The sequence below is a fragment of the Paramisgurnus dabryanus genome, chromosome 10 (assembly GCF_030506205.2).
Source record: "Paramisgurnus dabryanus chromosome 10, PD_genome_1.1, whole genome shotgun sequence".
Classification (NCBI taxonomy): Eukaryota; Metazoa; Chordata; class Actinopteri; order Cypriniformes; family Cobitidae; genus Paramisgurnus; species Paramisgurnus dabryanus.
Window position 1 is genome coordinate 25,259,730 of NC_133346.1, and position 16,638 is coordinate 25,276,367.

Here is a 16,638-nt window from a genome sequence, read left to right on the forward strand (position 1 = left end):
TGTCATACCAATATAGACATTGTTTATATGCTATGCTCCCCTACACTAGGAAATTCAGGACTAGAGAACTAGTTTGAGAATCCATCTATTTAAAATCAGACTCAAAAGGAATGGGTGTTATGGAAGCATGTAGAGGCTTAGTTTAAGCGTCTTTGTAGATTTTATTGTGAGTTTGTCATACACTTCTCACACACTTATGACATGGGTGATTCACCATATGAACCAAGGGAAGGAATTTAAAATGTGTGACTAAATTTGGCTCCAGGTCAACACCTCTGCATTGACCAGCAGTAAGCAACAGATGGAAAACTATTTTAGCCCCATTGCTAACATCTTTGTGATTCCAATCAATATACATTGCTAAAATAACATGTAAGGGCGTCCAAGTGTGCAATTAACCTATTGTAGTTCATAAAAACTTTGCATTTGCTTTTCCATGTTAAAACCACCATCCTAATTAAAAAACTGTTGCTATGCGGTTGGTGTTTTATGGCTACGCAACAAGTCAATTGTTTATGTCACATATTTTTTGAAGTGAAAAGCACAAGTCTGATTGCTTAAAAGATTAATAGGATCCACCATCTCGCACACTGCCAAATTATGAACCAGAGTTTAATGGCAAACCTTAATTTTTATTGAAGTATGAGAAAACCACCAATTTAATATATGTCAAGTTTTAACAATAAACAATAATTCTTGGCAGCTATAAGTGTATATGCTAATGTATTATAAATGAGTTTGTCACTTGAAAGGTTACAATTTAAGATAGGGCCTGCACTAATGATGCTTTGCTCAAACGAAGGAAACGTAATCTAAATAGCGTCTACTGATTTACTTTGGCTTTGAGAGCAGAATAGCCTTCAGTTGCTCAAATTAAAGTAATGATATTACAATTATTTTTCATTTTTAGCCATAGTGCAGTGCCTTTATCCCATCTGATAGTTACTATAATACTACAGCTATCAATTGTGTTTGATTGTTATGACATCATTAACATGTGTACAACTGCTAATGCATTAATTCTAATGCATGAGAACACATGAAAAACATTGCTTCTGCTTCACACTACCTTGGCATTTAGTTTGCTATTTGTTTCAATCGTACAATAACATGTTTTTGTTTCAAACCATTCTGCTGTTCACTAGATAGCTTTTACATTTGCATAAAGTTTCACCAAGTAATGAACGTCTTGCAATGTATTCTCAAGCATTTAGTCAGACAAAGAATTTCATCAGTTACAAGTCCTACGTGGATAACAATGGATTCCCCTTTTTGCAATATGCTGGAAAAAAATAACATTAACGAGCTTGAGAAACTTTATTGTGCTGTTTGTAGCTCAGTGGAAAGCTGTAATAGTCCCACATACCACTATTAATGTAGAATGGTAGCATGGGTGAGAGTCCTATAAAAGCTTATTACTAAAAAACAGTTCAAGTCTGTCTACTTTAACCCATCTTGATTGAAATGTTGAAATCTACAGTACATTTTTGCTTTCTGAGGAAATTGTTGGTGTTGGTTGCTCACGCAAAAGCCCACCCACAATTATAGGGTGATGTGGGTGGTTGCCAGGGTGTTGCTATATGGTTGTTATAGGTTTTCTGGATTGTTTTTAGGGCATTGTTAGAAAGCTGATGTGCCCACCACCAAGTCTCTATGATATTGCTATTATCTATAGCTCTTATCCCTTTTGCAATGTACACTAAGTCTACATGGATTTTTGCAACAAGTAATTCTACCTACATTTCTGCATAACCTAAAATACATTGCTGCAGGTACATATCACTGCAACTTTTGATGAAATGTCCACTACAGGCATTTGGTTTTTGTCCATTTGATGAGGGATTTTAAAAAGTTAAAAAGCAGACAAATACACAAACTTAGGAAGATTTGTGCAGTTTGTAGCTTGGGCATGCCTAAGCGACTTATGGTGTCCACTGACTAAAATATACAAATGTATTTTGATCATTCATTACTGTCCCTTTTGTAAGTCACCACTATGTTTCCTGTAAACAAGAAGTTCTTGACATACTTTACCAGAACACGATCAATCCTGACAGTCACATAAATGGGGAAAAAAGCAAGTGACTCCAACCGAAAGATACAGCGATATGTACTAGGACCAACGTATTTTAGGCTGTGCAATAAGTTTTTTTAGTTTATCTTACAGTAGGCTTCAAGGTTTGTTCAAATCCATCACACAAGTATATGCAATACAATTAATGATGCATGCATTTTTAATAACTTTTATAATAATAAAAAATGTAAGCAAACTATTGTTAAGTACTGTTATTTAATTTTTTTTATTTAACTTGGTCAGTGCTTTATATATGCTGTGCTCATTAGACAGCTTTTCATTTAGACTTGCCCTCAAGTACCACATGAGTTTGTCTGTGGATTTACAATTTAGGGTTTCTTTTTTCACTCACTCACAAATCTTAGTTATCCAACCACATGCCTTATCTGGGCTTCCTTCTCATTTACTCCAAAACAGCAAAGCCTGCTTAAAGTTGGCCAAGCAATACTTTAAAATGAGCTAAAGCCAAGAATTTTTTGGAGAGATGCAGTTCAATGGTTATTGTATTCAAATACTCTACAACAATATTTTCATCAGAATAGCACTGTTCTGGATGTTGTATCATGCCATTTCACTGGGAGTTCAGAATAAATACTGGATTTAACCAGCAGTTAATATAATAGACTCCCCAGTCAACAGAGCCAACCACAAACCAAACTCTCCCACTGAATGGGGTACCATTTGAATATCACATCATGTTTAATAATCATACTATTAACATAAAAAGATTGCTTTTGATCATTTTGTAGACAACTTCCCCTGTCACGCTACAATAAACCAATCCATCAAGTGTTACTGGTTTGTGCTATCTAACTGTTTTAGGTCCACAACTCCAAACCACAGACTGCTGTGGCACAGGACAGCTGTTCAGGCCAATAATGTGGCTTTTGTGTTCAGGCCAAGCTCAAATAAGAAATGTGTTAGAGGATTGCTAATTGAGCCTGGCTAAAAGTGATTTTCTATGGGCTGAGCTTGGACGGAAAGACTTTCAAGAAAAGACTTGACTTTAGTGCATGCTCTAAGCTTTTGTTATAAAAAAACAATTTAGTCCAGCTCATGTCTAAACCTTGACTACAGGCCCCATTTAGCCAACACTGCTAACATAGCACAGGCAGCGATTACTAGCAGGTTAAATTTAGCTTTGTTTGTAATGATTTGGCTCTGGGTTTGCATATTTTTTGAAGGTGGGGCGACCTTCAGGTTCGTTTTGATTTTCCATAGCTCATGGGAGTGGGGGCTCAGCTGTATTTCCAACAAAATGATTAAAAACTAATTGTGTTGTAACCAAAAGCCTTTCTGCTAAGAGCACTACACAAATATAAGAGCGTAGACAGATATGTTTGAACCAATTTGGCTTAATTCCATGCCTTATCTCTGTATCTAAGTGTTTCAAACAGGAAGGATGCACTGCAGTCAAATATTCAATAAAACAATATGAATTATTTATCCACAGTGAGTTGCAGTACAGTGCAATAATTATAGGTGCAGTTCCCTGAAGTAACCTAAAGTTAAGTGCCTTGTTCAAAGTTATAAAGGCAATTGTTGTAGGAGATGGGATTTCAACGGTTAAAAGCCATCCACAGTATTATCTCTTTACTCATTATGTCAGGGTTCAACTCTTGCAAGCATTCAATTACATATGCTTACTTTTTATTTTCCTTATTTTCAATCATGTTTACTCATTGTATCTGCACAATAAACTGGAAGAAAGTATTAGAACAAGAAATTAATAATGCACACAGTTGTCCGTACACTCTAAAAGTGCTGGGTTATTTTAAACCCAGCATTGTGTCAAAAAGGGACAATCCCAGCCTTCTGGGTTATAATTTAACCCATGCTGGGTTGTTTCAACCAGCTGCTGGGCTCGTCCCCTTTTAACCCAACGTTGGGTTGAAAATAACCCAGCATTTTTTAGAGTGTACTGGATTCTGACCTGACCTGCAATGTGATCATAATGATATTCATACTGGACGTTCCAACAGGAGGGCGTAGCTGCACGGAGGAACATAAAGACCCAAAATAACCCATAAGCACATGATGCACTCATATTAGTGTGTTCTTATTCCTCTGTAAATATGTTTACAATGTGGACCCATTAGCATTTCACTAAAGACATAATTTTTAGTATCTGCTTTGCATTAATAAAGCCTGACAGCTGGTTGTATATGAATAATTGGCACTCTTATGAAGTTGTGACATCCATATCATTAGGTAACAGGTTAACTTTGCAATATATAAACACATGTAAATGATGGTTTGTTTAAATAATGCAGCAGACTTTCACAAAGAATTGCAATAAGACTTTTTGTGTCTACTATATTTACCTGATATATTATTACATGGTTACTTTTTGCACGTACTGTATCATAACATAAATAAAAATTAAGATTAATCATAAAAATGAGATCAAACGGACAGGAATATTGAATCATAGCTGAATCAACTCCCTTCTTATTTGTTGTCCCCTAATTAGATGTTTCTTTGATAAAGTGTTTTTTTAAGTACCCCTCCCCCGTAAATAGTATGAATTTAGCAAATACTTCAAATACAAATACAAAATTTGCTAAAGCATACATTTAGAAGCAGTTACCTCATGCGTTTAGTTAATTTAATTTGGTTAGCATATGTAATATATAAAAATAGTATGCATAGTATTCATCATGCAATTGAAAATGGGAAAACCATAACCCCCAACCAAAACCCACAAGTCTTCTCAAAGACTTCCTTTCTCAAAGTGCTTTCTGGGAAAACTATGTCCAGTCTATTTCGGTCTGTCCTCTGAGACAAGCACTTGTGACTCTTGATAAAGCCACCACCATCAGTAAAGATTTTAAAGAAATGGCAGATAAGACATACAATGAATACAGAAGACAGAGTGTAACACACTTTCACGTCATTAGCTGCCATAGGACTTTTTTATTGGTCAGAGGTTGCTAAAGCTTGGGAGGTAATATTTTTCGGTTCTCAGTTAAATAGTTCTCTCAGATGTTTCTAATAAAATCCTTTAGGTGAAATAATAACAACACAATGTTGTTGACATTTAATAAAAGTTTAGAGATCATTTATAGAAATCAAATGGTATGGTAGTCTAAGAGAAACCATATAGATATTATAGATATTATCAAAATATGGGATGTGATTTTCTTTCATGTTTCAAATCAAACTAAACTAGATTGACATTTAAGACAATCAATGTTATAGTTTGTCTTTGTGAAATCAGAAATGCCAGCATTGCTTTCATTGGAGGCGTCAGTTGTAGGAGTCAACAGTGACACATACTGTAACAGCTCAGGTCATTGGTCACAGGCTGTTTCTTCTGTTGTCTGTTTCTTGACCTCAGCTAAGTTTTTGTCCCGTCTGTCTGCTCCAATTCATTGGCTAAACCCAGTGATCATACCAATTTGCATACATGTATACACTAAAAGTGTATGCAGTACATTAGAAAAGTGCATACTTTTGAGTAGGTAATAATGAATTATTTTTGCCAGTTTGAAAAACTGCCACTCTTGAAACTGCACTATATTCCATTAAGTGACATATGGTTTGCATTTGCATGTAAGCATTAGCATCCAGGTCAATGGTTCCCCAACTGGGAGGTGCAAGATGGTGCTAGGGGGGCCCAGTTTAATCATAACCAACAGCACTATTTTGTGTCATGTAATATGTTTAGTATAATTCAAATTCTAAGTTTAAGATTGTTTATGTCATTAATTTTTTTGGAGAGACAGTGAAGGGATACACCTTACACAAGGAGGGTCATAAGCCAAAAAGTTTTTGAACCACTGATCTAGCTGATTTCATTATGAAAACTCACTTTACAGCGGTTCATTGTGACACTCTGGTGTTGAAGCTTTACCACTTTTGCTTTTCCGAGTTTTAGGTAAAAGCCATGACACAACGTGCTTCTGTGTCTATTTTGTCAGGTTGTATAATACAATCCATAATCATACTTTTTCAAATCGAATCCACATAATCCATGTCAGTGGCAATATAACATGAATACATTGTGAAATTGGATGTAGCCCATTATTATGCATAGATGCATCAACATCCAACATACCTATATATGGATTACTCTTGTTAGATCCAACTCTGACTACTCTGGCTGCTCATGCGTATATAATTTGTCTTTTTTTCACATTAATAAAGTTTTTTAATGACAAATTTGCTTTATGTTACATTCAATCTTGTGTTCCTATTTACAGTCATGTACTTAAAAGAAATGTTTGCAAAAAATCGCTAAAGTTTGCTAACATAGCCCGCGTTACTAATTGCACAATAGTAAAGCAGCATAGACAAATGTAACCTCCGGACTGCGATCGCGTCTCATTTCCGCCTGACTGAATGTGTCCCTGTTCCTCCGTCTGACCAGGTTCTGGGTTTCCCTGGTCTGATCACATCCAGTTTGCCCGGTCTGATCGCGTCCCTGTTCCCCCAGTCTAACTCCCGCTGCTTCAGCTTGCCAGTCCACCACAGCAATTGCGAACAGACCGTGGGAAACCAGAACATTAATAGACTAAGGGAGAGAGCATCTGCAGCCAGTTGCATAAAACTTAAAGACTAGTCTTAAAAGCTAGTCATGAATTTTTTTCTTCAAGACGGATCATAACTGTTTTAAGTATGTTACATAAAAAGGTAGATTGGTCTAATTTAAATCCAAATAATAAGACTGATTAGCGCTAACTAATTGCTTGTTAGTTAGTATCATTCTTAAGACGCAGTCTTAACGTCACGGCTATGTTTATGCAACCGGCCACAGCTGAATCGCTAAGAGAATCTCTAAGAGAGGGGTGTGTGTGGTGTGCTGCTTTTGGGCTTCCAGGGCTACTTTTTAGGCTGTAAATAAACTACAGGTGAAGGCAGCATATTTTAGGTTTGTGATAAACATTGCATCTACTTTGACGTAGGATGTCATATGACAGTGTAGTAGTGGTGTCCCATTTCTTAGGGGAATATTTTTAACCCTTCCCATTCTCACTCTGTTTAAAGATGGAAGGGGTAGTCGTAGGGGTATAAAATAGAATTGGAATTGGGCCTTTATCAAAGACAGTCAGATCTGTTGTGAGTTAACACTCAACCACAAGGCAAATACAAATATGCAGAAGAACAGCAGGCAGGAGACAAAGTTATGATAGAATAAAACAAAGCAGAGTTTATTGAATAATCCCTGAACTTGTGTTTATCACACAGGGGTTCCTCTGTCACAGTTCAAAATTTAATTTTGTTTGATTTAAGTAACAACATTGCCATCAGTGGAGATAGAGAACGAAGCTTTACTTCCATCCAGATGTTTTCCATATAGAATGGAAAACAAATCCTCATTGTTTGACTGGCTCAACAAGCCCAACGTCACATTATATTACCTGTTATTCATGCTTAACTCATGTCACCAATTTTTTGCAGAGGCCTCTGTCTGTCTGGAAATTAGCCATGCGTGTCAACTTTACCTCAGCAAGAGTGATGTTTTAAGATGTACGCTGAGCTATAGATTACGTCCTGTAGCGAGGAACGTGCATTGCTGTTGGCCTATTTCTGTGTGTTACTCTAAGCTTCGCTATGTGCCAGCATACTCGATGTGAAAGAGATCTGGCTTTAGGATTCCCTCCAGATGAGAGGGGCGTGGAGTATCGTGCCAGTCTGTAGGGCAATGTTACTGGTGATGAATGCACTGTCAATGTAATTGCAGCCCTGCAGCTTAAAAACACATTAGAAATTACTTGCAGAGTTTCAAAGTTCTTGTATAAAATCTCTACATACTTTATATACACTGCAAAAAAAATGACTTTCTTACTTAGTATTTTTGCCTTGTTTTCAGTAGAAATATCTAAAAATTCTTTAATCAAGATGTATTTTCATGATGAGCAATATAACCTAAGAATAAAGTCTAGTTTTTTCGTCATCAGAAGAGTGCGCACATACTGTATGCGCACTGTTGGATTTTTGAAACTTGTGTACATTGTACGTGAAGGTTGAACACACGCCTACAGGTGAATGTATTATGTAGCCCAGGAGATGCAGTGCATTTTGATTTAATGCGTATGTGTCGAACGTCTGTCTAAGTCAAATAAACAATACTTTGCAAGGCTGTGCGTACGACTGTGGGTGTACGTTCGTGTCCACTTAAAAAACAGACTATACTCCGGGCTTAAAACTGTAAAGAAAAAAGATGAAAAATGTTGAGTTCTGAATAAATGGCATAGCAAATATCAAAGTATATTTAGCAACAAAAAGTAATAAATGTATATCTAAATAAAAATATACAAATGTATTTTTATTATAATATTTTCCTGTACATAACCTTGATTATTGTATTGTAATTGTATATGTTTATGATGGGTTACCACCCTGCTATGAAATAAAATAATTAATTTGTGGTTTAATTGGGTATGTTTACAATATCTTTGGCAAGAAAATGTATATGCTGTATGGATAAAAACAGTCTGACACAGTCTGTCTTAATAAAAAGACATAAAAGTTCTGTATTGGACTCCACCACTTCTTGTTCCTGTGGATCAGTCTGTAGAGCATTGTGTTCGCAAAACAAACATCATAGGCTGAGTCCCAGGAACACATACCGATAAAATTAATGTTTAGATTTAATGCACCATAAGTCACTTTTGATAAAAAACATCTGCCAATTCTTTAATGTAAATTATTTTCAGGATGTCATTGTTTGCCATGTTGTTGGAGTCTTGACTCCTACTGAATGCTCCATGTGTCAAGTGTTTGTTTTGTATGTCCATGTTTTACAAGGGCATGATGTTTGGATTCTGACCTTCTTGGATTGGGTTTTGCCCTTGGTGTCAGGGTCTGAACTCATGTTCTCTTGTCCTTGTTTTATTTTGTAAGCACATGACCTTTGATTCCTCTTTGTCTGATCATCCATGTGGTTGAAATCTTTTATGCTCAACTTTTGTTATAGTCTTGACTTTTGTTCATGGTGTCACGTGTGTGTGTGTGTGTGGAAGCACATGACCTTTGCTTGATTTTATACACTTTTCCCAAGTTTACTCCTGTCTTATGTCTTAGCCTAGTCCTCTCATTTCCTTGATAATTATCCCATTATTGTGTTATGCCCCGCACCTTCACCTTGTAATTATCTATTGTCATCTCTATTATAAGTCCTTGTGTTCGCTGTTCTGTGTTGGGTCATTGTTGTTTGCTTTGATTTGGTGTAATTACCTTCTTCTAAAAGGTCCAGGGCCTGTACACTGTACCATGTACTGTTGGTAGTCAGGGGCAGATCTAGAAAATTATTTATGGGGTGGCAAGGGGGTTTTATGAGAACTACGAGGGGTGGCAATGAAGTAAGCATCCTTGCATGCTGGTCGAGGATTCAAGAAATTATACTGTATATACTATATTCGGTGTATACACTGGACCTCAAATTTTATAACATAAAAAAACGCAACAACAAATGTTCCTATAAGTACCCAAGCAGCTACCTTCAGCATCTCTACTGTAGCACCCTTTGTCTTAATACTAAGTTAATACATACAGTCTTGTTCAAAATAATAGCAGTACAATGTGACTAACCAGAATAATCAAGGTTTTTAGTATATTTTTTATTGCTACGTGGCAAACAAGTTACCAGTAGGTTCAGTAGATTCTCAGAAAACAAATGAGACCCAGCATTCATGATATGCACGCTCTTAAGGCTGTGCAATTGGGCAATTAGTTGAATTAGTTGAAAGGGGTGTGTTCAAAAAAATAGCAGTGTCTACCTTTGACTGTACAAACTCAAAACTATTTTGTACAAACATTTTTTTTTCTGGGATTTAGTAATCCTGTGAATCACTAAACTAATATTTAGTTGGATGACCACAGTTTTTTAAAACTGCTTGACATCTGTGTGGCATGGAGTCAACCAACTTGTGGCACCTCTCAGCTGTTATTCCACTCCATGATTCTTTAACAACATTCCACAATTCATTCACATTTCTTGGTTTTGCTTCAGAAACAGCATTTTTGATATCACCCCACAAGTTCTCAATTGGATTAAGGTCTGGAGATTGGGCTGGCCACTCCATAACATTAATTTTGTTGGTTTGGAACCAAGACTTTGCCCGTTTACTAGTGTGTTTTGGGTCATTGTCTTGTTGAAACAACCATTTCAAGGGCATGTCCTCTTCAGCATAGGGCAACATGACCTCTTCAAGTATTTTAACATATGCAAACTGATCCATGATCCCTGGTATGCGATAAATAGGCCCAACACCATAGTAGGAGAAACATGCCCATATCATGCTCTATGCTTCACTGTGTACTGTGGCTTGAATTCAGAGTTTGGGGGTCGTCTCACAAACTGCCTGTGGCCCTTGGACCCAAAAAGAACAATTTTACTCTCATCAGTCCACAAAATGTTCCTCCATTTCTCTTTAGGCCAGTTGATGTGTTCTTTGGCAAATTGTAACCTCTTCTGCACATGCCTTTTTTTTAACAGAGGGACTTTGCGGGGGATTCTTGAAAATAGATTAGCTTCACACAGACGTCTTCTAACTGTCACAGTACTTACAGGTAACTCCAGACTGTCTTTGATCATCCTGGAGGTGATCATTGGCTGAGCCTTTGCCATTCTGGTTATTCTTCTATCCATTTTGATGGTTGTCTTCCGTTTTCTTCCACGTCTCTCTGGTTTTGCTCTCCATTTTAAGGCATTGGAGATCATTTTAGCTGAACAGCCTATCATTTTTTGACCTCTTTATAGGTTTTCCCCTCTCCAATCAACTTTTTAATCAAAGTACGGTGTTCTTCTGAACAATGTCTTGAACGACCCATTTTCCTCAGCTTTCAAATGCATGTTCAACAAGTGTTGGCTTCATCCTTAAATAGGGGCCACCTGATTCACACCTGTTTCTTCACAAAATTGATGACCTCAGTTATTGAATGCCACACTGCTATTTTTTTGAACACACCCCTTTCAACTAATTCAACTAATTGCCCAATTGCACAGCCTTAAGAGCGTGCATATCATGAATGCTGGATCTCATTTGTTTTCTGAGAATCTACTGAACCTACTGGTAACTTGTTTGCCATGTAGCAATAAAAAATATACTAAAAACCTTGATTATTCTGGTTAGTCACATTGTACTGCTATTATTTTGAACAAGACTGTACATCTCATCAATATCTAAAAACACTAACTGGTTGAACATAATGGTAAAGACTGTTATATAAATAAAATAGGGTTGCCTAGTTTATATTAATGTAAAACATATTTGAAAGGCACACATATCTTTCTCTCATAACCCTCTTCTTTAATCCTTTCACTCACTTCATGATGGATTTCTGTCTTTTCACTTCTTTTTTAGCTCTTTGCCATCCATTTCTATGTTTATTTCTTTCATGACTTCATCTACTCCTCTGCCTTCCACAACATATTTTTCTGTTTTATTTGTACCTTCCACTACCATAGTTTTAATTTTTCTATTCTTTTTGGTTAAAAAAATGGATATCAGCATTTCTTTTCATAATATCCTGGAAAATGCAGCATTAAGTTGTCTTTCAAGCTTTCTAAACATACACAACACTGAATAGTTTTGTCTCCTTAATGAAGACAAATAAAAACATTAGGCAATATCATAACGAGCGATTTCATATGCACGTATGGAATATAATGATTGCTGCACTAGCTAACAAGACATGACGGGCTAACTCTAGAAAGAACTGCTTAAAAGATATTTACTGCTTACACAAACCTGCAGTTCAGTTGTTTTAACTACCAAGCAACTACCTCAGGCAATATTAAACAATCAACAGTTTAATTTTTGTATTTTTATCCTGATGCAACATTTATCTGTAAAATATGATCGTATTCAGTACTCTGATTTGCTGATGCTCAACTTAATCACTTAAAGACACTAAAAAGAAACCAATATTTTTTTGCCAGCATGTGATGATGTGAGGTGCTTTATTATATCAGAATTACTAGCTACAGACGTGAAGAGACTCTTTCTTCATGGGCTTAAGTTGCATGTTCATAATCATTTTTGCCTTTCACCTCAACGATGGAAAAGTAACGTTAGTGCTTTTTATACTTTGTGTTTGCGTCCGCTACCTTTGTTTTGAGCTCGTTGCATTCGCCATCGCTCTGTTGTTGCGGGTCTGTGCGACTCCGATAAGGGATGGACTGCAGCGCGAGAACCGGGCTGCATGTGAGTGCCTTGGATGGGGCGATGCATCCTTTCACGGCAGTTTCCAAAAGTCTCCAACCACGCCAGAAAAGATCGCTTGATTTGTCCGTGTCGCTTTTTTAATAAAGTCGCTAAAGGGGTCTAAAAAGTTTCTTAATCTAGTGACAAAGTCACCAAGTTGGCAAGACTGCACAGACTTTTTTTTACACTGTAAGACTTTCTGCTTGGACTGACTGTTTGTGCTTGTGTATAAACTCTGCTGCCTCTGGTTGGCTAACGATGGAAATTTGGCCAATCATCATCAGCTATGTGGTTGTCCCACCCCCTCTTAGACGCACACACCAATCTTCATCAGATATGTGTCGCCAACCCCCAAACACACGCAGAGAAAAACTACATTGCCTTTCTAGCTAAAAGTGCCTACTCGGGTATATATTATATATATTAGGATACCAGCGCTGGAGTGGCATATGGGGTGGCAATGCTTTTAGGGTGGCAACTGCCACCCCGTGCCACCCCAGTAGATCCGCCCCTGTTGGTAGTAAAACAAACTGGTGGGTTACCAGATTAGCATGAAGCAGCATATCAACTTTTCGGTAAAAGATTGCTGATAGATGAGGATGATTGTATTAATGCACAAGTTAAGCAAATACGTATAATACTAAAGTAATTCAATATAATTAGTATTTGCGTAACTGTGTTTGTCTATTTCTAAAAACTCCTTCTCTGCAATATGCTCACCTAAAAATTAATCATGGTTTAACTACATTTATGATTTGATTTGATGTTTTGATTGTAATCACAAAATGACCATAGTTTAAAGCTGCCGTCGGCAAGTCTGGAGGATTGAGATGATTTCAAATGTTTACAATTTCCATGCTCCTCCCCCAATACCACAGAGCAACCTCCCTTCGAGCTCATCGTCTTCAGTGCGTGTGCACCAGTATTAATGTGAACGCATACTTAGCAAGAATACTAAGATTACTTACATAACACTCAGAAATACAATCAATGGTTGATAAAGCACAATTACCTGTCGAGAAGAAATGTGGCAAGCTCTGCATCCAGCTTGAACCCTTTAAAATCTCGTAGGTTCCTCCACCTTTCAAATGGCAGTGTGATATTGATCCTAGTTTTAGTAAGGGCACAGTCGCTTTCTATCTTTGATTCCTTCTTTTCATTGGTTGTTCTCTTAGCTCTGGTTGTTAACCCAGGAATCAGAAGTTTGTTAGTAAACGTTCTCCCCTCCATCACACTGTGTTTAATCCAATGCATTTTTGCAAAACAAATAACAGGCTCTAGATGGAGCTAGAAGTGTTTTGCCTTCTAATGGGTCTTTTGTTTAGCCCTACTGGTTGTTTAAGGACTTTTAATGTTAGCCCTTGTTTGTCTTTTTTTGATAAATTAAGACTTGTTTTATTTTCAGCGCTCTATGCGCATGGTTTCTGTCTCCACATCAGACACAAATAAAATCTGGATGAGCGACAGTTTATATTTCACATGACATTTCACAGGAGCACCATAATGCAGGTAAATGTGTCAATATGAGCAGCCTGAGTAGTTACATTTATAAAGACCAGTGAATTGATGTATGAACAGAGATGTATAAAGTACTAGCGACCCAGACTTGAGTAAAAGTACAAGTGCTCTATCAAAAAAGTGACTTGAGTAGAAGTTGAAGTGCTCTTTAAGCACAGCACTTAAGTGGAAGTACTAAAGTATTAAACATGCTTTGTACTTAAGTATTGCAAGTAGTTTATTTTAAAATATACTACTCAAGTACTGAAAGTAAAAGTACAAGTATTGTGTAATGTAGTTATTAAAGAAAACAGTCAAAAGTTTGAATATAATATTGTTTATATTATTTCAAATGTTTAAGCTAAAGGACACTTACAATTCCTTTGGCTGTAGCAGGAGTACAAGGACATGAATGTTCAGATAATTCAGATTAATTTAACTGATATGGCGATAGAGAATTCAGAATTAATGAAATATTAGTCGATAAAATGGTAATAGGTAAAGGTACAAGGTGTTTCATTGAATTTAGGTTTCCTTCTTTCGCGCACACTCGCCCTTTCTTGCGCATTCTCTCTCTCTCTGTCTTTCTCGCGCACTTTGGTTCTCTCTTCGCTTCACATTTGTCAACAACCCTGGCTCATATTTGTGAGTGAGAGGTTGGGAGGGGTCGCCCTTTACTATCTCCAATTGGTTCAGACCACCATGTGACCATGATTCGTAACATTTGAGAGTAACGAGTAACTATGCAGCACATAAAAAATGTATTGGAGTAAAAGTATTAAACTCAAAGAAAAAATGTACTGAAGTAAAAGTGGAAGTAGGAGAAAAAAATAATACTTCAGTAGAGTACAGATACTGTCTTTTAGTACTTAAGTACAGTAGTGAAGTAGTTCTACTTCGTTACTATACATCTCTGTGTATGAATTAATTTACTCATTAAAGTAGCTAATACATAGACTGTATTTATGAACTTATAACATGCAAACCCTTCTTTTTCCCTGTATTTTTATCCTTTCATCTGTCTGTCTCTCTCTAAATTTTAAAATCAGGGATTATGATTTGTGTTGCACTTACTTAGTTTTGCAAGAAGATCTAAAACCACACATTCAGTTGATTGAAATTAAACACATTTGAGTCATTTCCACTCAGTATTCACAAAATCCTTTGGCATTAGTCATTGACGGATATGTAAGAGTCACATTTGCTCACATCTGGACAGCATATTAGTTTCTCTTCTCTTGATGTCACAGCAGAGTGCATGCTTACGGCAACAGTACTCTGTGCTGGAATGTGCTTGGAAAAGTAAGTCAAAGTGAGCCTGAACATTTGCTAAAGAAAATGAATAACCTATAAATGTGTCTACTGAATATATCTATGCATGGACTTTTTCTAAAGGTACGAAAGCTGTTACTGGGACAGTAATAGGGTACCATCCCACTGACTGAAATTAGTTTTTTTTACACATTTTATTTTCACTTTCTTGTGCTATGTGTTTTTGTTAAGGTGTTCTTGTTGGGTACTGCTTTGCTATTGTTAGTCGATTTGTGTACTGTAAGATCATTTATAATAAACTTGTGATCAATCAACCAAACATTTACAACAGTAAATCAGATCATTTTAAAAGTAATACTTGCCTTGATAGCAACCCTAGTAAAAGCTTTTGAGTGGAATTTTGGGATGGATTAAATACATAGAATAAAGAAATATAACATAAAAAACACATTGTGGATTATTCATAGATTAAAATGAATAAAAAGGTGCATACATGCAAATCTTTTAGACATATGAAAGAAATTGTTTATCATTTATTCAAATGGACTTGTCAATTATGTTAAACTATATTTTTATAATATTTTTTTTAGGAAAAACGAAAAAGACAAGCTGAAATAGAAGATAAAAGGCGACAGTTGGATGAACTTGTTCTACAGCTTCAACATTTCAAGGTAAAACTCGTTTATACTTTTTTGGGGTGGTTTCCCGGACAGAGCTTATCTTAGTCCCTGGACTAAAATGCATATTTGAGTTGCCTTAATTAAAAAATGTGTTTGTACAAACTACTTAAATGTCTCTATATTACTAAGGCCTAGTCCTGCATAAAGCTAAACCCTGTCCGGGAAACCACCCCATAGACATTTATCCAAAGTGACTTACAATGCATTCAAACTGTTCTTTTTTAATCCGTATATGTGTGATCCCTTGGATCAAACCTGTGACCTTTGCAATGGTAACACTCTAGAAGGCAAACTATATAGGAACACATCCATGACTTATCTATATAATTTCAAAAGGTTCACCAGTAAACCATCACCTATATTGCACCACTAAAATAGTTATGTAAATTATTTTTTTTACTTTGATATATTTTTGACATATTTAGCTCAATACTTAAATACTATTGCATTATAAGCAGCCTAAATGAGGTTTGACTTAAAAAAATCATACCTTAAAGAGCACCAATTATTTGATTCACTATTTTACATTTCCTTTGTTGTGTAGGTGTGTATTAGTACATGTTATTGATATGCAAAAGGTACATACCCCAAAGGAAACGATAACGCGAGTTATCGTCTCCAACGTAAATCTCTTTTCTTGGACTACAACAAACGTACGGATTGTAGGCAACAGTTTACTTCCTGGGATTGGTGATGTCGAAAATACCGACATTATCATAATTCCTCCCACTTCTGGTCCTATAAGTTATGCAATGCTGTTAGCATCGCATTGTGACCGAATCTTTCAGACGGTAAGGGGCGTCACATTTTCCTCTGACGTCAGAAGTATTCAGGTCAATCACAACGTACAGATTAGCTGGCCAATCAGGGACACATCGCTTTTCAGATCGATGAGCTTTGTACAAAATCAGATAATTTGAGGAAAGCAGGATATCTGGAGCTACATAAATGTATGGTACGT

At 36.4% G+C, this 16,638-nt stretch overlaps 1 protein-coding gene across 4 annotated transcripts in view; it reads left to right on the forward strand.

Moving 5' to 3' along the window:
- The window catches only part of palm2akap2 (PALM2 and AKAP2 fusion), a 162,388-nt gene that overhangs the window by 74,544 nt on the left and 71,206 nt on the right, over positions 1-16,638 (forward strand). For all 4 annotated transcript variants that reach the window (XM_065240587.2, XM_065240590.2, XM_065240588.2 and 1 more), the window contains one exon: positions 15,588-15,668. In XM_065240587.2, coding sequence (XP_065096659.1) covers positions 15,588-15,668 — 81 coding nt within the window. The remainder of the gene's footprint in view (positions 1-15,587; positions 15,669-16,638) is intronic.